The sequence below is a fragment of the Leucopleurus acutus genome (assembly GCF_964270905.1).
Source record: "Leucopleurus acutus genome assembly, chromosome: 12".
NCBI classification, from domain to species: Eukaryota; Metazoa; Chordata; class Mammalia; order Artiodactyla; family Delphinidae; genus Leucopleurus; species Leucopleurus acutus.
The window spans coordinates 50,121,714-50,145,832 of NC_139154.1; the positions used below are offsets into that span (position 1 = coordinate 50,121,714).

Genomic DNA, 24,119 nt, shown 5'->3' on the forward strand with positions numbered 1-24,119 from the left:
CTAGAGGGCTGGGCTGTATTGTTGTCTAGGTAAGCCCATCACCTGGCATCCTAACTGGGTAGGCAGTAAGTGTTGGCTTGATAAATAGTTACGTAATACCTGGATGACTTTGGCGGTTAGTACCATTTCACACCGGAGCATCTTCACAGGGTGCTCTCTGGTGAAGTGGAAGGAGATGGAAGCAGGAGCTCTAAGGAGGAGCCTCTAGTTTAACTGCCTGTAGGCCCTTGATTTAACCCCTTAGTTACTGAGAGGTGTGGGACAGAGCGGGCACCTCACGTTGTGAAGGAGTAAAGCACTGGGGAAGGGAGGTACATAGCTGCTGTGGGTGCAGAGAGAATGTCAGGGTAGGTTCAGCAGCTGCTGTGATAGTCGGAGCAGCCTGCCCAGCAGAAGGGTAGCAGGCACTGGCTGAATTGGGGGTGGGGTGCTCCAGGGTGTGATATTCTCCCATAGGCATATTCCTCCCTGGAGAAGGAGGGGTGGAGGCAAAGCAGTTACAAATGGAAATTTTTGGAGAAGGGGAGGCAGGCAGTGGTGAAGAAAGCATGCAGGGCCTGACCCTCTGCTGGTTTCTCATGGGGACTGGGTGGCCTGAGTTTTCTGTGTCAGTCCTTATGGAAGTGAACTTTATTCTCTGTTAAAGGTGATTCGTTAAATGTATAACCAAATGTATTTATTTTTTATGCTTTTGTTAGACATGGAACATTAATACATCTGCAAATAAAAGATGCCTATTGGAATGTATGCTCTAGTTTTGGAGTAGGGATAGTCAAAGGCATACTAGAGTGGTGACTTGAAAAGGCACATGGGGAGGGGCACAATGGCCTGGAAGGAAGAGTGGAGAATCTCCCTGGGCTTGTGATGCTGCCGCGCTGGAGGTGTGAGAGAAGGAAGGCAGACAGGGTGGGGCTGGGTCAGGGGAGGTCTCTAGCAGGAGCTGGTGGTGGGGAATTAAGACAATGGCTCTCAGGGGGTGGATGAAGCAAAGGAAACTAACTCAAAATTAGTAAGAGGTGTGGCGTAAAAAAATCCCCAAACCAAAATATTTTGTTAATTGTAATGGCTACTATATACCAAGTTTTCAACTATATGCCAAGCACTGTGCTTTCATTTCTTCACACATGTACATAGGAAGCGGACTAGCCTCAGGATCGAGGGAAAATTATTTCACCTCTTTAGACCTCAGTTTCCTCTTATATAAAAGGGATTAATTATAGTATCTACCCCCAAGGGACTGTTTTAAGGCTGAAATGAGATAATGCATTTTAAGTACTTGTTATAGTGACTGCCATGCAGTGAGGACTCAACAAATGCTAGCTCTAATCATCATCATTTATAACTTCCATGGCTCTATGAGGAAGCTGTGATTCAACTCACAAAAATAGGAATCAAACACAACTCTTTCAGGGGCGTAACTAGACCTGCAAACTAAGGTTCATTGGAAATCTCTGGATCTCCACTTTGGATTTTCACTCACTGAGTAGAGTACTTCTCTACTCAGGTAAGAATAAGTAATGAAAATGTCCCTCTAATGCCCTTCTCAACACAGAAGATGCTACACAAAGAGAAAGTATTGTGTATATAAAACAGGGATTCTGTGAATGAGAAACAAGAATGGACTAGGAGAAAAATCTTGACTCTGAGGAGTTTTTGGTCTAAGTACATGAAGCCATAACTCTCAGTCTAATTAATCCCATTTGAAAGATGACTTTGTGAAACACACCACTTGTCATTAGGACCAAGGATGCAAAGGGAACAGAAATCTAAATATCTCCAGAGGGAACATTTTCTTCTTGTTAAACTGTGTGGCTAAAGGCCTCTATAGTGATAATCCTGGGGAATAGAGCCTACATACGTGCGATAAGTTATGTACGTTCTATTTGGCTGTACGATTGCAGTGATTTGTAGGGCATGGCTTGATTCACGGTGTTTCCAAATCCATCTCGTAATAAGTTGAACTTAGCATCTGCTTCTGCACTGTAAGCATGTCAAAGCTTAGGATGGTGTAGGAGGATTGTGCTTAATTTATTAGGATATATAATTATAAAGAGGAAAACTAGGGTATGTCCCTGCAAGAGACTGACAATCAGAATAAAGGGAGAGAACTTGCGTTTCTTCCATTTTGAGAAAAGGTAGAATTAATTCCAGCAGAAGGAGTGGCAGTTGAATGGCAGGGGGAGGGGGGAAGCTGATGAAGTGGGGAGAGAATGGAGAAAACCAGTTATACGAGGGAGATATAAAGTAATGAGATAACTTTTAAGTACACATCAAGCCAGTATTTGAATTGGTGCTGTCCTTCAAAATTACCTTGAGAGACCACAATCCTGCAGCCTGTGGAACAAAAACCACATTCACAGAAAGGTAGACAACAAGAAAAGGCAGTGGGCTATGTACGAGATGAAGGAACAAGATAAAACCCCAGAAAAACAACTAACTGAAGTGGAGATAGGCAACCTTCCAGAGAAAGAATTCAGAATGATAGTGAAGATGATCCAGGACCTCAGAAAAAGAATGGAGGCAAAGGTTGAGAAGATGCAAGAAATGTTTAACACAGACCTAGAAGAATTAAAGAACAAGCAAACAGAGATGAACAATACAATAACTGAAATGAAAACTACACTAGAAGGAATCAGTAGCAGAATAAATGAGGCAGAAGAACGGATAAGTGACCTGGAAGACAGAGTGGTGGAATTCACTGCTGCAGAACAGAATAAAGAAAAAAGAGTGAAAAGAAATGAAGACAGCCTAAGAGACCTCTGGGACAACATTAAACGCAACAACATTCGTATTATAGGGGTCCCAAAAGGAGAAGAGAGAGAAAGGACCTGAGAAAATATTTGAAGAGATTATAGTCGAAAACTTCCCTAACATAGGATAGGAAATAGTCACACAAGTCCAGGAAGCACAGAGAGTCCCATACAGGATAAATCCAAGGAGAAAAACACAGAGACACATAGTAATCAAATTGGCAAAAATTAAAGACAAAGAAAAATTATTGAAAGCAGCAAGGGAAAAATGACAAATAACATACAAGGGAACTCCCAAAAGGTTAACAGAGCTAATTTCTCAGCAGAAACTCTACAAGCCAGAAGGGAGTGGCATGATATACTTAAAGTGATGAAAGGGAAGAACCTACAACCAAGATTACTCTACCCGGCAAGGATCTCATTCACATTCGATGGAGAAATCAAATGCTTTACAGACAAGCAAAAGCCAAGAGAATTCAGCAACACAAAACCAGCTCTACAACAAATGCTAAAAGAACTTTTCAAAGTGGGAAACACAAGAGAAGAAAAAGACCTACAAAAACAAACCCAGGGCTTCCCTGGTGGTGCAGTGGTTGAGAGTCCACCTGCTGATGCAGGGGACACAGGTTCGTGCCCCGGTCCGGGAAGATCCCACATGCCGTGGAGTGGCTGGGCCCATGAGCCATGGCCACTGAGCCTGCGCATCCGGAGACTGTGCTCCGCAATGGAAGAGGCCACGACAGTGAGAGGCCTGCATACCGCAAAAACAAAACAAAACAAAACAAAATCCCAAAACAATTAAGAAAATGGTAATAAGAACATACATATCGATAATTACCTAAAACGTGAATGGATTAAATGCTCCAACCAAAAGACACAGGCTCACTGAGTGGATACAAAAACAAGACCCATATGTATGCTCTCTACAAGACACCCACTTCAGACCTAGGGACACATACAGACTGAAAGTGAGGGGATGGAAAAAGATATTCCATGCAAGTGGAAATCAAAAGAAAGCTGGAGTAGCAATACTCATAGCAGATAAAATAGACTTTAAAATAAAGAATATTACAAGAAATAAGGAAGGACACTACATAATGATCAAGGGATCAATCCAAGAAGAAGATATAACAAATATAAATACATATGCACCCAACATAGGAGCACCCCAATACATAAGGCAACTGCTAACAGCTATAAAAGAGGAAATTGACAGTAACACAATAATAGTGGGGGACTTTAACACCTCACTTAACACCAATGGACAGATCATCCAAACAGAAAATTAATAAGGAAACACAAGCTTTAAATGACACAATAGACCAGATAGATTTAATTGATATTTATAGAACATTCCATCCAAAAACAGCAGATTACACTTTCTTCTCAAGTGCGCACGGAACATTCTCCAGGATAGATCCCATCTTGGGTCACAAAACAAGCCTCAGTAAACTTAAGAAAACTGAAATCATATCAAGCATCTTTTCTGACCACAATGCTATAAGATTAGAAATCAATTACAGGGAAAAAAATGTAAAAAACACAAACACATGGAGGCTAAACAATATGTTACTAAATAACCAAGAGATCACTGAAGAAATCAAAGAGGAAATCAAAAAATACCTAGAGACAAATGACAATGAAAACATGACAATGCAAAATCTATGGGATGCAGGAAAAGCAGTTCTAAGAGGGAAGTTTATAGCTATACAAACCTACCTTAAGAAACAAGAAAAATCTCAAATAAAGAATCTAACCTTACACCTAAAGGAACTAGAGAAAAAAGAACAAAGAAAACCCAAAGTTAGCAGAAGGAAAGAAATCATAAAGATCAGAGCAGAAATAAATGAAACAGAAACAAAGAAAACTATAGCAAAGATCAATGAAACTAAAGCTGGTTCTTTGAGAAGATAAACAAAATTGATAAACCATTAGTCAGACTCATCAAAAAAAGAGAGAGGACTCAAGTCAATAAAATTAGAAATGAAAACGAAGTTACAACAGACACCAACAGAAATACAAAGCATCCTAAGAGACTACTACTATGCAACTACTACTAAGCAACTCTATGCCAATAAAATGGACAACCTGGAAGAAATGGGCAAATTCTTAGAAAGGTATAACCTTCCAAGACTGAACCAGGAAGAAATAGAAAATATGAACAGACCAATCACAAGGAATGAAATTGAAACTGTGATTAAAAATCTTCCAACAAACAAAAGTCCAGGACCACATGACTTCACAGGTGAATTCTATCAAACATTTAGAGAAGAGCTAACACCCATCCTTCTGAAATGCTTCCAAAAAATTTCAGAGGAAGGAACACTCCCAAACTCATTCTATGAGGCCACCATCACCCTGATACCAAAGCCAGACAAAGATACTACAAAAAAAGAAAATTATGGACCAATATCACTAATGAATATAGATGCAAGAATCCTCAACAAAACACTAGCAAACAGAATCCAACAACATATTAAAAGGATCATACACCATGATCAAGTGGGATTTATCCCAGGGATGCAAGGATTCTTCAATGTATGCAAATCAATCAATGTGATACACCATATTAACAAATCGATGAATAAAAACCATATGATCATCTCAATAGATGCAGAAAAAGCTTTTGACAAAATCCAACATCCATTTATGATAAAAAACTTTCCAGAAAGTGGGCATAGAGGGAATCTACCTCAACATAATAAAGGCCATATATGACAAACCCACAGCAAACATCATTCTCAATGGTGAAAAACTGAAACCATTTCCACCAAGATCAGGAACAAGACAAGGATGTCCACTCTCACCACTTTTATTCAACATAGTTTTGGAAGTCCTAGCCACAGCAATCAGAGAAGAAAAAGACATAAAAGGAATACAATTTGGAAAAGAAGAAGTAAAACTGTCACTGTTTGCAGATGACATGATATTATACATAGAGAATCCTAAAGATGCCCCCAGAAAACTACTAGAGCTAATCACTGAATTTGGCAAAGTTGCAGGATACAAAATTAATGCACAGAAATCTCTTGCATGCCTATATACTAATGATGAAAAATCTGAAAGAGAAATTAAGGAAACACTCCCATTTATCGTTGCAACAAAAAGAATAAAATACCTAGGAATAAACCTACCTAGGGAGACAAAAGACCTGTATGCAGAAAACTATAGGACACTGATGAAAGAAATTAAAGATGATACCAACGGATGGAGAAATATACCATGTTCTTGGATTGGAAGAATCAGTATTGTGAAAATGACTATACTACCCAAAGCAATCTACAGATTCAATGCAATCCCTATCAAATTACCAACAGCATTTTTTATAGAACTAGAACAAAAAATCTTAAAATTTGTATGGAGACACAGAAGACCCCGAATAGCCAAAGCAGTCTTGAGGGAAAAAAACAGAGCTGGAGGAATCAGACTCCCTGACTTCAGACTATACTACAAAGCTACAGTCATCAAGACAACACGATACTGGCACAAAAACAGAAATATAGATCAATGGAACAAGATAGAAAGTTCAGGGATAAACCCATGCACCTATGGTCAACTAGGCTATGGCAAAGGAGGCAAGGATATACAATGGAGAAAAGACAGTCTCTTCAATAAGTCGTGCTGGACAGCTACATGTAAAAGAATGAAATTAGAACACTCCCTAACACCATACACAAAAATAAACTCGAAATGGATTAGAGACCTAAATGTAAGATGGGACACTATAAAACTCTTAGAGGAAAACATAGGAAGAAAACTCTTTGACATAAATCACAGAAAGATCTTTTTTGATCCACCTCCTAGAGTAATGGAAATAAAAACAAAAATAAACAAATGGGACCTAATGTTGCACAGCAAAGGAAACCATAAACAAGATGAAAAGACAACCCTCAGAATGGGAGAAAATATTTGCAAACGAATCAACGGACAAAGGCTTAATCTCCAAAATATATAAACAGCTCATGCAGCTCAATATTAAAAAAACAAACAACCCAATCCAAAAATGGGCAGAAGACCTAAATAGACATTTCTCCAAAGAAGACATACAGATGGCCAAGAAGCACATGAAAAGCCGCTCACCATCACTAATTATTAGGGAAATGTAACTCAAAACTACAGTGAGGTATCACCTCACACCAGTTAGAATGGGCATCATCAGAAAATCTACAAACAACAAATGCTGGAGAGGGTGTGGAGAAAAGGGAACCCTCTTGCACTGTTGGTGGGAATGTAAATTGATACAGCTACTATGGAGAACAGTATGGAGGTTCCTTAAAAAACTAAAAATAGAACTACCATACAGCCCAGCAATCCCACTAGTGGGCATATACCCTGAGAAAACCATAATTCAGAAAGAGACATGCAGGGCTTCCCTGGTGGCGCAGTGGTTGAGAGTCTGCCTGCCGATGCAGGGAACACGGGTTTGTGCCCCGGTCTGGGAAGATCCCACATGCCGCGGAGCGGCTGGGCCTGTGAGCCATGGCCACTGAACCTGCGCGTCCGGAGCCTGTGCTCGGCAATGGGAGAGGCCACAACAGTGAGAGGCCTGCGTACCACCAAAAAAAAAAAAAAAAAAAAAAAAGACACATGCACCCCAATGTTCATTGCAGCACTATTTACGATAGCCAAGTCATGGAAGCAACCTAAATGCCCACTGACAGACGCCTGGATAAAGAAGATGTGGTACATATATATACAAGGAACGAAATTGGGTCATTTGTAGAGACGTGGATGGATCTAGAGACTGTCATACAGAGTGAAGTAAGTCAGAAAGAGGAAAACAAATATCGTATATTAACACATATATGTGGAACCTAGAAAAATGGTACAGATGAACCGGTTTCCAGGGCAGAAATAGAGACACAGATGTAGAGAACAAACATATGGACACCAAGGGGGGAAAGCAGCGGGGGGTGGGGGGGTGGGATGATGAATTGGGAGATTGGGATTGACATGTATACACTGATGTGTATAAAATGGATGAGTAATAAGAACCTGCTGTATAAAAAAGTAAATAAAATTAAATTTTAAAAAAAAGAAAGGTTAAAAAAAATAGAAAAAAATTACCTTGAGAGCACATGTCTCTACTCCAGGGACATTGCCACTGCTCAAAGCATCTTGGGCACGGCTTTTGGAAATTTTTCTTGCTACTATTTATAGTAGGTTGTAAAGTTCCTATCACTTCATGATGAAGACAGACTATGGCATTGTTTCTATCACTTTGCCGGTTTGTAAGCGGACAGAAGAAATATCCTTCCATGGATCAATGCCTCCCTGTCAGCAGCCTGTATACACCTATGGCACATTCTCTGAGTCTTAACAGAAGGACTACTGTGAGGTGGGAGCAATCTGAGTACAGCTCTTTACTCTCAAGTGCCCAGTTCTGGGTCTCCCTACTCACAAGGACCAGGGCACACAATTAAGATCAAAGTCTTTCTTACAAAGTGATTGTGGCAGGACAGTGCCCAGAGACAAAGAGAGTGCAGGTACCAGGCAAGTCTCTAAAGAGAACTCCCTGTCACAAGAGTAACAAATGTTGTTTGGGTTCATCTGATGGGACACAGGTATTGTTCTGATATACAGAACACTGTATAGTAGTATTTCTTAAAATGTGATTCTATCTGTTTTGTTAGACGTAGTTTGAAGAGAGGAAGAATATTAGATGGATTCCAGTAAGTGAAATTCTCAGTTAATTCAGCTGGAATTTGAAAATACATGCAATTTCCCTCAATACTTTATTGTGTCAACATGCATTTATTGGGCATATGTGTTAGGTATGGTACTACACAATCAGGAAACCGCAATATAAGAGAGGCCTGATTCCTGCCTTGTTGGCGTGTATATTTAGATAATAAAAAACAGAGCAAAGAGTGATGTCATTATAAGGGTGTTTCAAGGGTCATGAGACTATATTGTATGTATACTATACAGTCTAGGGGTCTGGGGACGCTTCTTTAAAAAGTTAAGGAAGGGTAGTAATCAGGGAGATGGAAGGTAGAATAACATTGCGTGTGGACGGAATGGCAGGTGCAAAAGCCTGGAAATAAGAACTTATCATGATGCAACTGAGTTGAAAGAAGTTTAGTGAGGTTACCAGGTAGAGTAATAGAGGAGTGTATAAAAAGGGGCTGGTGAGGTTATGGTTGGATAGAGCACATGTGGGCCTAAATGAAGGTCTCTTTAAAGGAAATTGAAAGGCACTCTAAAAACCACAGAAGCCATGGAAGGATGTAAAAAATGAGAAATAATTAGATTTACATTTCAGAAAGTTTATTCCAGCTTCCTTGTGTAGACTGGATTGGGTGGGGATAAAAAATGGAGGCAAGGAGACAAGACAGGAGGTCACTGCCATATCTAGGTGGAGGCTAGTTTCATGTAATGTCTAGGGGCTATGATGAGTTTCTAGAGCCTGGGAGCTCTTTAGGGCTAGCCCTAATAAAGTTGCTTTTAAAACTTTGTAATGTCTGGAGGTTGGGGAACCTGGGAGCAGAGGTGATTTGGGACAGCATAGGGAATGAAGTCCTTGCCCTCTCAAGGTCCACGGCTGGAGAGCTGTCCAAGAGGCAGGTGCTGAATAGCTGAAGCCAGGACCTGCCTAATGACACTTCATGGCATGTGGGCAGACGGTAAGGTGCCAATGTCTACCTCAGGGTCGGGAGGAAGGGAGTTGGTCTTTGCCTTTTATCCATTTTCTTTGTCTCTTTCCCTTATTTATTTTCTTCCTCTACCTTCTCCATCTTCCCATTTTCATTTTCTGGCAATCTGGGCAGATATAGCTCACTCTCCCTGAAAGTAAGAGGGAGTATGTGCTTCCCCTTTATAAGAAGTCTACAGAGCACTGACGACCACAAATTCACATGAACACGTACCCCCATCTTAGGGTTGCATGACTGGTTATTATTGCTAAACTGGCCATCTTAGCCTTTTCTGAGGCATTAGATGGGGAGATATTATTATTATTATTATTATATCATAGTTATTGGTAGTAGTTACTACTGACTAAGCATTTACTGTGAGCCAGGCAGTTCACCAAGCACTTTACTTCTCCAAGCCTAAGAGGTAGACTTTATTATCTTTGTTTAATAGAATATGGCTTGGGACTTCCCTGGTGGTGCAGTGGTTAAGAATCTGCCTGCTGATGCAGGGGACATGGGTTCAATCCCTGGTCCTGGAAGATCCCACAAGCCACGGAGCAACTAAGCCCGTGAGCCACAACTACTGAGCCTGCATGCCACAACTACTGAAGCCCGCACATCTAGAGCCTGTGCTCCGCAACAACAGAAGCCACTGCAATAAGCCCCCGCACCGCAAAGAAGACCCAATGCAGCCAAAAATAAATAAATAAAATAAATACATTTAAAAAATAATAGAATATGACTTGACTTGGAAGATCAGCGGTTGTGATTTGTGCCACGTATTCAATAAATTATGAGGCCACAAAACTAAGGGATGATGATGCAGGGTGTGGGAAATAAACTTCACTGACATGTACTACACATAGATGCTTTTGGCAGTTACTTTAGTTAGTTTTGTAATAATCCTGTAAAATTGTACTGATGTTATACTCATTTTGCAGATGTAGGTGCCAAGGCCCAGAGAGGGTCAGTAATTGGCCGAGGTCACACTAGTTAGTGGCTGAGCCAGTGTTTAAACTTGGGACTCTCTGACTCTAAAGCCTGTGCTCTGTCATCCACAGGTCTGCTTTGGTTTTATGGGGCAGTCACATCTACAGCCTAGTTGGATTTCAGCGAGTGAAAGCTGCTCTGCCTCATTCTCTTCCAGTTCCATTTGCCTCTGGGTCTTGATGCCTCCTATATCATCTCTAGTTCCAGGGAGTGGGGAGGGAAGCATCCCACATCAGAGCGTGTCAGTGGTGGGCAGGCGCCCAGTGAATGGGGCCACTTGTGTAATTGCACATTTATTAGGTCACGAGGCATCATTCAACCAAGCTGGCCTTTGTCTGAATCCCCACAGGACGGTTTGGTCTCAATATCAGTATTGGAAATGTCAGTCTGGTAAACAGCCTTTAACAGGAAGGAGGGAGGCTAAGAACAAAGTCTCCTTCAAACAAAACTCTAGCCGACGGGAGTGAACAGAGTCAACATCTTACTTGCCTTAAATCCCCTGGAGTGGCTATGAAAGAGAGAGGACTTGCTGGGTTGAGGAGAAAAAAACCTTTTGATTCATCTGAATTAATTTAGCATTTCCCAGGAGGGAGGACTCTGGCATTACCCACCTGTTCCCCATGCCCTGCACACGAGCCCCTGCAATCCCGAAGGACAAAAGACTAGCCTATGGTGAGGGCGCCCACACTGCCCTTTCCTCCATTTTAATTAAATCCATTTGTCCTGGGGGCAGCACTGAGCCCTGGGATGTCCAAGTGCTTTGATCTTTAACCCACACACATCTGAAGGAGCGGGAAGCTGCTGCTCAGAGGTTGATGGCATCTTCGTATGACAGCACAGCTTGAGTTATGAGCTCTTGGAAATAGCAGACTCTGAAATCTGGGTGAAGAGTTTGGGACCCAGCTATATATTTACAAAGCTGTGTGTCAACGGGCATCACCCTCCACTTTGTCTTAAGCTCTTTGCCCTCATTTTTCGAAGGATCCACTAGAACAGCAATTTGAATGTACTGGGGAGTCAAAAGCAGAGGCTGCCCTGAGCCTAAATGTCATAGGCTTTGACATTTAGCCTATTAAAGATGGCTTAAAGATCCCTTCCAGATCCAGTTTTCTGTCCCATTTATATAAATGAGTCCCTCCCTCCCCGTCACTTTTTGGTCCGGAGCAGACCAGCACCAACTGTCGAGAGTTCAGTGTGACACAGCAGAGCATCACATTAGCAGCTGTGCTGGTCAGGCACTGCTGGCTCCAGGCTGACTGCAGGTGGCAGACTGGTGCCATCCTGGGGAGACAAGTGGCAGCTGAGCAGAGAAGTTACTGCTCCATTTCTGAGCCATGCGGAGTTAATGATCCTCTAGTCCAACCCTCTCAGTTTAAAGATGAGGAAACTGAGGTCCAGAGAAGTTCAAGGTTACAAAGGGCATTAGTCCTAGAATCTAACTAGGAATCGGGGCCTTTGGTAGAAGCACTCCCCTGTTTACTGAAGAATTTCTCATCCACCTGCTTTGGGGACCAGGCTCCACAGAGCACGGACTGGGATTGGCCAGAGCACCAGTCCTCACTCCAAGGCCGACTTGCTGTTGCTCCACCTCTTTGGTTCTCAGTGAAGGAGAACCCTGTAAAAGGGCCGGAATGAGGCTCCATAAGGTCTGCCCTACCTATGTCACAGGTTTTCTTATTGTTAAGAAGGAATAAATAGAACGCCAGATGGAAAAGTAAGGCAAAATCCATTAATTAAGAGAAAATGCCATATACACATAAAGCCTGATTATTCTTTGGGGGTCATATGAGTTGTTCGGTTCTACTTTTTCCTACAGATACTGGAGGCAGCCAATCAGGCCAGGCCAGAGGTGTGAGAGATACTCATCTCATTAGCATGGAAACCCCTCAGAGAAGTTCAGTGCTTCCTGTAAGTCTGCAGGAAGAATGTGTGTGCACATTTGTGTGTGCACGTGTCTGTGCATATCTGGATGTGTGTCTTGGGTAGAAGGAATAGGGGGAGGGAAGACAAGGGCCCCTCTGCATTTTGGCTGATACAGGAAAAGGGATTGATGGGGCTGGGTAAAGGCCCACCTGTCGGCCACATCAAGGAGAGGCAGCGCCGTCCACTGCCACAGGCTCAAGCCTTCCGTGGTGGCAACATGCCAGATCATTCTGCTTTGTTCCTTCCCGGTTTTGTTCTCCACCAGCACCAAGGAGACATTTCCCTGCAACACTCCACGGATGAGCCAGGACATTCGGAGCTGCAAGGGAGAGAAGAGCCAGAAGGACTAGGTGTTACTTACCTTCCTGGAATTCTCAAGGATTTGGCTGGAGATTCCGCCAAGGTCTTCCCCGTGAGGAGAGCTGGTCACCCACGGCCTGATCTCACTCGCGGTCTCCCAAAGTGGCTTTCACCAAGGTTCAAGGAGGTGAGAGGGGGAAACTGATGGGCAATTTTGGAACTTTGTTCAGGTTGATGTCATCATCTTAAACTTCACAAGATTCTGCCTCTAAGGGTATATCGACATCAATAGGGTATTAAATGAACTTCCTAAATAGGACCCAAAGGTTATTGTCTGTGGCCCCAATTCACTTTGTGACCTTGGGCAAGTGATTTTGTGATTCAATTTCTTTTAGCGATTTAGGTATCATTGATTTTTATTCCTTCCCCAAAGAGTGTAATAATCTTATTTGAATGGTACCATGTCATGTCTTAGCTAACTGGAGACCCTATGACTTGATACCTGTGGTCACTGGTGGGCAAAAGTGAGATAAGAATCTACCTATAAAGATCTTTTAATGTGGTATCTTTCAGAATGAGGGTGCACACTTTGCCTAAAGCAAGATATAATTGTATGTTTTCATTGTGTCTTTATTATAGGTTTCTATGGCATTGTACCCTAAGATATGTGAAAGGGAACTGTAACTAATCTATCTCAGAAAGTTTAAGTACAGTCATGCCCAGAGGCAGTATATACTATAAACAAGGTCTCTGGTCTTTGTGTTTAAAATAATAGAGGTTGTATGTTTGATAGACAATCTATAAACAACATTTAAAACTTAGGACAACTACAGCATATCATTGTCCTAAATATTCCTATTCAGATCCTGTAATAAAAATGGCTATTATAGAAAGGAAGATAAATTATGTCCTATGGCAATCTGGAGTTTTCATCAGCTATGATCCCTCCTTTTCTCTGATTCTCATTGTTTGAAGACATGCTTCTCTGTAAACCACTACTGCTTTTCTCCTAGACTCTAAACTCATGGTTGACTCACAATTTGATCGAAGAGGTTACGTACCATGAGGCACTGAAGCAGAAGACTCCCGGCTCGGTTGCATATCAACCCTTCACTAAGAAGGCCACCCCTGAGCCTGGTAAGCCTGGTCTATATAACCATATAACCTCTTCGCTTATACCTTTCCCATTTTCCCAAATCCAGTGTAGCAAATACTTGTCTCCACTGCATGTCCCAGGATAATCTCACAAATCTGTTAAATTTTTTCACTGGTCCCACTTGGCTTTCTTGAGCAGTCTGGATGCCATGACTGGAAATTTTAATCCTACTCTTGCTAACTAAACCCTCTCAGCCCTCAGCTCATTATCCTGCGGCGACCAGCTTGGGGCAATGCTTGCTACATGCTTTTTCTCCTTTTGCTCCCTGGCCACAGAATATTGCTGATTTGGACTGTTGAACCTTAATGTCCTGGATGGTTCATGTTCATGGTACTTATTCATCCACTGGTGATTTCCACAGTTGATTTCTTAACACACATAGCACAGTGGGTGTTTCAAACTCTTCCTCAATCACTGATGCTGTCACCTCTTGGCCCCCAATTCCCGATCCATTATTTTGATTCCTACTTTACTGATAAAGATTTACTGTACCAGGTGCAATCTTCTTCAACCTCTTTTTTTCCCCCACAGCATAATTATCTATTTATCTACCTTCTCTCTTCCTTCCCTGTTGTATAGGAAGATGTGTCCTTCACTTTCTTCTAACCCCTTCTCTTTCCACCCTGCTACCCTCGTCCTTGCTCTCAATAACAGCTCTTCCTTTCTTCAGAACCTTCAGAGTCTCTCTACTTTCTGGCTCCTCTATTTACAAACAAGATCAGGTTTCACGTATCCTGGAAAAATATTTTTTATTTGATCCTGCTAGCTCCTGTGGCTTGCAACCTATTTCTGTACCTCCATTCAGATGTTAACATTTTGGATAACTGGTACGTAACCACTGCTTCTATTTCCTTGTTGCCCATTCTCTCTTTAAATTCCTTCAATCTGGCTTCTATCCTCATGACTCTAAAGTAACATTCACCACGTCCTCTATAACTTTCTCTTTGTACTCTTTCCATAGCCTCCAAAAGTGCCTCTCCCTATCCATTCTTTCTCCCTTCTAAATTCTTCGGTATATCTCTGTCACATTTTCCTGTTTATCACTGCCATCTGTGACTCAGCAATGGTTTCTCACTCCCTATCAGTTAATATCAAGCCATTCACATTCCTCTATAATCTAGACAAATCAACTTTCTAATCATTCAATGGATATTTATCAAGTACTTTTGCTGAGCCACATGTATCCTCCTAGGATGGTCTAAGAGCTCTAGAGTCTGAGAGATCTGGATTCAAAACTTGTTCTTGCCACTTTGGTCAATTTGAAGCTCAGTTCTCTATTCTCTAAGAAGGGAATTGTTTTATCTACCTTACAAGGTTACAGGGCCAATTAGATGAGATAATACATAGTGCAACAAAATATTAAAAAGGAATTTTGGCTCAAGCCCTGAGGCAATAGATATTACATTTCAATGGGAAGTCTGACAGCATAGCGAGATACAGGGCTTTCAAGAGACGTGGATGAAAATAGGGTACACATTTCTTAATCCCTCAACCAGACTTTGGATATAAAAAAGTTGGTGGTTGACTCCTAAGAGAGAGTCTTGGGAAGGTGCTTCTGGTGTATCATGAGTTTCACCTCACTTCCCCTTCCTGTGAAGAAGGCTCCCTTTTCATCCCAACTCAGGAGAGAGTGGTTTTAGTGCTACCATAACAAGTACTCAATATTTACCCCCTGCAATTTGGGAGCACAGTGGATTAGTGTCAATATCTCACCTGGAAAATCTGAAGTATGAACAAGAGGGTGGTTAGCTGCTTTGATGGCAGAACAAGGGAGAAGTGACAATTTTGGGTGGCCTGCGCTCCCAGAGTTTGCTGGGGCAAAAAAAATGCATGAGGGCTGCACATAAACTACACTAGAGGGGGCCGTGTACAAAGGAGCCCATGTCAGTCATTTTAGATCTTGCCTGCAAGGGCTGCTTGGAGGGGTAAATAGAACTCAGCAGAAGGAAGCTGCAGGTATCCTGAGATGCCCAAAGGCAGAGTGAGCAGTAAGTGACCAACTGGATGGGAGACACATACGCCCTAGTCAAGGCAAAAGATTCCCAGCCATAGTGGAGGGACTGGGGAGAAAGGTAGACCTCCAAACAAACCTCAAAAGTGCCCCCTGTGAGAAACAGTAAGCCTTAAACACTTGTCACATCTGGAGAATACCAACGCAGGTCACTATAACAGTCTGGGCCAAGTAAGAGCTTCCCTATTCTCCTTACCTCTTCTCTTTCCCTGCACTTAAGATCTTGAAGGGTCAGAAGTTAGCAAGAAGAGGAGGAGAGTTGGATGAAGAAGAAAGAGGCCAATGATCACCGTCTCCCAGATTCCAGGCTTTTAATCTGCAACAGGGCCGAGAGTGGTAGGCGGAGGGGAAAGGAAGAAGCCCTGACTTTAAGCAAGACAGAAGTTTTGACGGGATGGGAATTTTGATTTCTCAATACGCCTGTGTTTTGGGTTTTGAAGAGACTTTAGGTGTGTATTACCTTAGAGTGACCAGATAAGTCGTGGGAACTGCCAGAGTTTTCACCCAGGAGTCCACGGGTTGGGGCTAAAGGAGTGTGGGTTCCTAGATTCCCCCCACAGGTCTACATGCCAGATTTGCACCTGCCGCGTTTCTCTGCTTCTGTGCTTTTGATCCTTCCATTTCTTCTACCTCCTCTTTCCTTCTTGCCACTTAAAAAATAAATCTTTTTTTGTTGTTGTTCATGGAGCCATTTCTTCTAATCTGTCTTAGAAATGACATCCCCCTTGTCTGAACTCTTATAACGGAGGCTGGTGGGACCGTCACGGGGTGTAGCTCTGCTGCCTTGTCTTCCCTCCTACCCTCATCCCCCTTGGGCCACAAGTTGCTTCAAGGCAGAGACTGTCTTATTCATCTTAAATTCACAGTAGTTGTCAAGTGTAGGCACATGGTAGGAGCCGATCAATGTAAGAAGGAATAAAAATGTATACATACACAAGAAGACCCTCCTTTTACCAGGTTCCCCCTCTCAGGGACAGAAACCAGCCCTGCATCCTGTGAAGCTCCTTAGCATTTGCCTGCATTCCAGGGGTCAGGTTCCCGGAAAGGGGGGAGGGTCTACCCACTTTGCAGCCAACTGGCTGTAGGCAAACTGTATAGTTCTCAGTTGCTCTTAGGAAACTACATTTGAAGTAGATTCTGCTAGTGGCATGAGCATGTCGGTGAGATATAGTCCTGTCTTATACAATAGACACGGGGCCATAGACCAGTGACTGCTGAGTTTCTCCATCTTCCTGCACTGTATTTTATGACAATAAGCCCGAGCAAGAGAGAACTGGGCTGGCTGCCAAAGGATGGTGCCTAGGATGGCATCCTTAGCTCCTTAAGAGGTCTACCGGGCTCCCTCTGGGTATCAGTCCTTGAGAGAGATGACCATCCATTCATTCAACAAATATTTATTGCATACCTACTCTGTGCTGTACATTATGCATATCTTCCCTGCCCTCAAGGAGCTTATCGTCTAGTCAGGAAGTCTGAATTTAAATGAGTAACTTCAATTGTGCTGAGTACAGCAAAAGGGAAAGTAATCAGAGCCACTTGACAGTGAGGACATAAGACAGTCAAGTCAAGACACTTGACGTAAGATAGTCAGGATTTGGGTCAAGATGGCCACTTAATCCAGTTTAGTGCTATGAATAAATAGAAGAATTAAAACTTAACTTTCATCTTACAATATTACCACCTATTTAGGCAACATGTATCTATAGCCAAGCTCAAGCCAAGGTGTGCACTGTCTGAGTTTCAGCAAAGTCTAGTTCTGGAAATGGATGCAAAAGGTTTGGAATAAGATTGCCTGCTGGCAGCCAGTGAGCTGCTAGCAAAGCATGCTTTTTGGCCATTTATGTTTTTCATCCACTGAGTGTTTGGTAAGATGAGGTAGCCAGGCAGATGCTGTTCTTTCTCAAGATACAGGCAGTGCAGAACCTAAAGCCTTTCACTTAACCATTTCTCACCTGTACTTAAACCCAGTGATTCCAGATTCTGCCTCTAAGAGTCAGTCAGTGCTTTGCTACTCAAGGAGGGCTCTTCAGGCTGGTGTCATCCATGTTGCCTGGGAACTCGTTAGAGATTCAGAATCTCTGGCCCGACCCCAGACCTACTGCATCAAAATCTGCAGAGAAGCATGGAACTAGAGAGCAGCCTCTAGGGCCTTGCCCCTCTGCTTCTATCACTCGTCCCACTGCCTTTCCAGAACATGCCAGAAGCAACTACTCTTTGTATCAACATTCATTCTCAGGTGGCTTGTCAGACTCTCCTTGTTTCCTTGCCTGTTGACAATTGGATAACTTGGAGTTTGTTCTCCAAGGCCAGAAAGAATTAACTGTATGAGTTTAAGCCAACCACTTACCCCTTTTGAACCTCTATTTTCTTATAGACAAACTTGTGATAATAACCGTACCATCCCTGCTGGCCTTAAAAGTGCTTATAAAGATTGAGTGGGGCTTCCCTGGTGGCGCAGTGGTTGAGAGTCCGCCTGCCGCTGCGGGGGACACGGGTTCGTGCCCCGGTCCGGGAAGATCCCACATGCCACGGAGCGGCTGGGCCCGTGAGCCATGGCCGCTGAGCCTGCGCGTCCAGAGCCTGTGCTCTGCAACGGGAGAGGCCACAAGTGAGAGGCCCGTGTACCGCAAAAAAAAAAAAAAAAAAAAAAAAAAAAAGATCGAGTGAACTAAAGAATGTGAAAGTAGAGCTCACATATAGTGAATGAAATGGTTAAACCTGTGGTTTTCAACGTGCTTTGCAGATTAGGATCACCTGGGGAGCTTTCAGGACTACCCACATCTGGGCTCCACCCCCAGAGATTCTGATTTAATTGGCCTTGGGTAGGTCCTGGGCACTGACAGTTTTTCAAATCTCTCCAGGTGATTCTAAAGTGCAGCCAGGCTGAGACCACTGGGAAGATGGGGCTACTTAGTGCAGGAAGCAGCCTGGCCTTCTCCATGAGGGGTCCATTTTCACCTTGGACTTTGAGTAAAAGGCAATCATTAAATAGCTAAAAAATGGCTTATGCTGTGCTCACCACCACCAAGGTATAGAAGGAGTGCTTTTCCTGCAGTGGGGGAGGACACAGTCCTCGGCAGAGGGTCTTCATGTGGCTGCCACACAATCTTTGGGCAAAGCCTGAGAATGACCTTGAGAGTGAGTGATCCGTGGGCTGAGGGTGAGCAGGGATGATCTGAGGATGCAAACAGGACCAGAACTATCATCTTGGACCTACAGGATAAGGTCCTCAAAAATTTCTTCAATAGAAGAACTGGAGGACGGATATCAATTCTTACAGAATATCCCTTATTAATTACTTGTATCTAAGTGTATAGAGCAACTATATGTGATTCCCAGAACAGATTGAAGGTTGAAGTCCTTTTTGAAGTCTTCCATTTTCTTTATATAGCCCTAGGTTAAATAACCCTTTTGATGTCATTATATGTGGATACTCAAATCAGGTAGGCCTGGTTTGATCTTGACAGTCAAGTTCAGGTACCCAGAGTAGGCAAAAAACTCTCTTGGAATTTGATCTTAATCAGACCAATTTCTATCTGGGTGGCCTACAGGATAAAGCACTTCATTAATTGACTTTCTTTTTTTTAACATCTTTATTGGAGTATAATTGCTTTACAATGGTGTGTTAGTTTCTGTTGTATAACAAAGTCAATCAGCTATATGTATACATATATCCCCATATCCACTCCCTCTTGTGTCTCCCTCCCACCCTCCTTATCCCACCCCTCTAGGCGGTCACAAAGCACCGAGCTGATCTCCCTGTGCTATGCAGCTGCTTCCCACTAGCTATCTATTTTACATTTGGTAGTGTATATATGTCCATGCCACTCTCTCACTTCGTCCCAGCTTACCCTTCCCCTCCCTGTGTCCTCAAATCCATTCTCTATGTCTGCAATTTATTCCTGCATTAACTGACTTTTTATTGAATATTAGAGAGCTATACTAGGCACTCGTACATGCTGTCTCATTTTACACTCACAACATCCCTTCCTGTACATATTATCATACCCATTTTTCGGATGTGGAATCTAAGGCTTAGAGAGGTTAAGTATGTCATGCATGGTCACTAAGCCCATATGCTGCAAACCTGGATTCCACACTAGGTTCTATGTTCCTTCTACCGTATCTATAGAGCTATACACATGTAACATATTACGGTAATACATGAATCTTTTGGGTGTGTCTTGTGAAGGTTTTCTAGATACTCGTTGCTCAAAGTGTGGTCTGTGGACCAGCAGTGCTGGCATGACTGGGAGTTTGTTAGAAATGTAGGGTCTCAGGCCTTACCCTTGACCTGCTGAATCAGAATTTATATTTTAATAAGATCTTATCATAGAAGCATCTTCATATTGGGGGAATTACCGATATAGTGCATTTTAAACCATTTACAATCTTCGTTTCTGCCTCTGCCGGACAATTAACAGTGTGTGTGTGTGTGTGTGTGTGTGTGTGGTGTACCTCAAATGTATTCACACAAATACGGGAAATCTTATACAAATCCTACATAATATCTGTGGGAAGTAACACTTGTCGGAGCCTGTAACAATAAAATTTTTGATCCTTTCTAGACCCATTCTAATAGATATAGATCATAAGTGACAGCTTTTGACTAATAAACCCTTTTACATGCAGACAACAAATGAGACAAGTGAAAAGAGACAACGCCAGGAGCACGCCACCAGCAATTGTATTTTCTGGCCCCAGCCTGCCCTTTCTGGGCCATTTTTCCCTCCCTCTTGGTGGGGCCCAATAGACTTTCCAATTATGTGCTACCAGTGTTTGTTATTTTATTAATTAAAGTTCTGTATGCAAAGCAGGAGCAGCCTCATGGCCAGGCCTAATGCTATTATTTCTCTCACGGCCCTTTCCTCCTCCAGAGGTAATGACTGCAATTTTATGTCTAGAATATGCCCCCTGTTTGCTATGCATATCTTGTGGCAACTTCACAAGTTTCTCTTGAACCAATTAAAAAAAAATCAGTATGGAATTTAGGCTGAAGTTGGACAAAAGAGACTCAATGGTATCAAATAATGTCTACTAGCAGGCAGCACCCCCAAATATAGGAAATGCTATGAAGGGGAGGTGCTACGTTTCTTTGAATTTCTGAAAGGCTGCATGTATTCTAGCAGTAGAAACAAAACCAAGAATGGATGTTCTAGTGCGTATTTCACCTAAACAGAAGAAAACACATTTTAACAGACTGAGATGCTCAGAAATGAGCTTGTTTGTGGCGGTGGGGTGGGTACTCCTTCGATATTCCCCACACTATGGGTCACCCAGCACTCACTGGATGGCCAGGATTAGGGATGTCGTCAAGGACATCCAAGTTTTGAATGGAGGTTAAAGCTTCTTCCCAATCTAAGATGCAACAGGGCTGTTAATTCTGGGTGTGAACTTGTAATTTTATTTTTTTAATTAATTTTTATCAGAGTATAGCTGCTTTACAATGTTGTGTTAGTTTCTACTGCACAGCAAAATGAATCAGCTATACATACATGTATATCCCCTCTTTTTCCTTCCCATTTAGGTCACCACAGTGCATTAAGTAGAGTTCCCTGTGCTATACAGTATGTTCTCATTAGTTATCTATTTTATACATAGTATCAATAGTGTGTATACGTCAATCCCAATCACCCAATTCCTCCCACCACCCCCCTTTCTCCCTTGGTTGAATTTGTAATTTTAAGAGGTCCTTGGTTTCAGTATGGTCTTATTAATTTTAACTGAGAGTACTGATTCACTGCAAAACCCAGTGTTTTGTACACCATCTTCTAATTCACCCAGAAAAAATAAACACCAACTCTCTAGCTATAAATAGCCTAATGAAAAATCAACCCGACTCAGCAAGAAGCAGGCCAGATGCGGATTTCTGATAACAAGCAAATAAAATATGCTGGGAAATACTTGCAATTACGGAGGCATAAGGATTCCTGGCCATGTAAGAGACTTAAAACATTGAGATCCTTTCTGAAAACAGCACCCCATGTCTTTCCTTCTTTCTCAGGCATCACACTGAAGCCACAGAACACCCAGCCAGGGACATCCACATGCCCCCTTAGCAAAAATACAGCAAGAAAAGCAATGAAGATTATATATTTGTTGGACCCTGGCTGGTGAAGTTACGAAGTTACGGGTATTTTTTTCCTTCTTTGGTATTTTCTTTCTTTTCTAAATTTTTTACAATGAACATCCATTACTTTTGATAACTAGAACAAAATGAATAAATTTAGGGTAAAATCGTATTTATGAAGAATGATATTGATCTAGGAAAATACAATATTAAGTAATGAAGAAGACACAAAAGGCTTATACGGTATGATACCAAATTTGTATAAACCCTTTATCTATCTATCCCTCTGCTCAAATCTACATTTATCTGCCTGGAAAGAAATTTACAAGCATGGTAACAGGGGTTATCTTTGGAGGGTAAGACTGGGCAATTTCAATTTTCTTCTTTAGTTTTTCCTAATGTTCTACAATGAATGCAGAGCATTTCTGTAATCAGAAAAAACAATAAACCCTGCATTAAAAAAGGCATCAAGGGAGGATTCCAATATCATTGGAAAGTGGGAGAAGAGAGTGCTGTCTTTTCACCGCTTTGGGGAGGATCAGGTTCTCTGGCCTGAACTGTGGGCTTTGCAAGGAAGACCAAGGGAAGGTGGGAGCTTCTGGGGGAATGAAGTGGGGTCATGCTGTGGCTCTGGAATCAGAAAGAACATTTCTGTCTTTATTTATGACATAATATCTCAGGGCCTCAGTCTTCATCTGTGAAATGGGGCCAACCATACTCTCCTTATAGAGTCACTAGGAGACTTTAATAGGATTATGTGAGCCCAGTGCCCAGCTTACCAAATACATTTATCAATGTTAGTTCCTCTTCCTGTATTGGAAAAAGCAGGTAGGGAACAATGACAGAGATAAACAGCTCACAAAAAGCAGAATAGGACAGGATGAAGGATGCTGTATTAAAATTTTCAGTCCAGTGTTTTATATTCCAGGTTCCCTATAGAATTATCTTTCCAGTCTTGTGGGAAGAAAACAATATTTTCTTTTGAGTTACATTGTAATGAGGTGATCTTGGGCAAACAACCTCCTCTGTGCCTCAGTTTCTCTGTAGGTGATAGAGATGATGCTGAGAAATAGCTTTGAAATCCTTTAGCTGGGGAACAGGATTGACTCTGTGAAATGAAATTCCTACAACCTTCATGAACAGCCATCAGAAAGAGAATGGACTCCAGGCACGAGAGTATCTGCAAGTCGCAAAGCCGCCTGGGGAGTGTTTATGCCCTGACAGCTGGGGAGAGTGTGCTTTCAACAGGTTGGCCCGTGCATGTGGACCACACGAACGTGTTATAATGATCACCACTAGTGGGAGCCACAAGGGGGCGTATGATGAACAGGTGGACTTGGAATCGGACCCAAATCTCTGCCAAGTGCCCAGGAGGACTTTATTCACACCCACGAGCCTTGACAGTAATTCTTCTATGCCTCAGTTTCATCATGTAATGGCTGAGGTATTAAGTTTGAATGACTCAAAGGTATTAAATTAATTATGTCTGACTGTAATTACAATGGCTGTTGATTACTTCAGCCCATTAGCATGTGTTCTGGCGGCATCAACCACATTACAGTAAGTGGTGACAGAATGCTAGGTTCCAGTGGCTTCCCAGCTCTAGGTACTGAGGTAAGAATTATTTGGACTCCAAATCTCAGTGGGGCTATATTTGTTGGACCCTTGAGAATCAATGAGGAGTCTCCTTGTTTGCGCTTATCCTGGATCAAGGTTATACTCATGATTGAGACGCTGCACAATTAATGAATTAATTATGATGAAGCAGGTTCATTGGGCACATCCCCCTGGCGCTAATACTAGGAACTGTGCAAAATAATGCTCCCAAGCTGTCTGCATGTTGCTAATTGACCCAGAGGAGAAATAAGAATGTCTGAATTTATGTCAGCAGTGGCTTCTTCACGTCTATGCAGAGTAAGAAGAGGGATAATAATAATTTCTGCCGTTCATAAAATATTGTAGAGATTGCAAAGAGCTTTCCTATTTTCATCTGATCCTCGAGCAAGTAACACAGGCAGTTTTATTCCCAATTAGGGAGACTGACTGACTTGAGTGACCTAAGTCTAGTCCAGTGACCTTAGGGTGTTTGCAGGATTGGCTTTGGAGTTGGACAGACCTGTTTTGAATCCTGGCTCTGCCTTTCACTAGCAAGGGTGACTAGTAAGTTACTTAAGCTTTTGAAGCCCCAGATTCTGCATCAGTAAATGGGGGTAACAATTCCTCACAAGTCTGTTTTGTTAATAAGATAATGCAAGTGAGATGCTTAGCACAGTGCCAGACACAC

The 24,119-nt window shown here is 42.3% G+C and overlaps 1 protein-coding gene across 1 annotated transcript in view; it reads right to left on the reverse strand.

Annotated features, from left to right (window-relative positions):
• ALK (ALK receptor tyrosine kinase) overlaps window positions 1–24,119 on the reverse strand; it is a gene marked incomplete at both ends in the record, with an annotated part of 718,218 nt that overhangs the window by 89,366 nt on the left and 604,733 nt on the right. Inside the window, one exon of the mRNA XM_082851437.1 lies at window positions 12,448–12,617. Coding sequence (XP_082707563.1) covers window positions 12,448–12,617 — 170 coding nt within the window. The remainder of the gene's footprint in view (window positions 1–12,447; window positions 12,618–24,119) is intronic.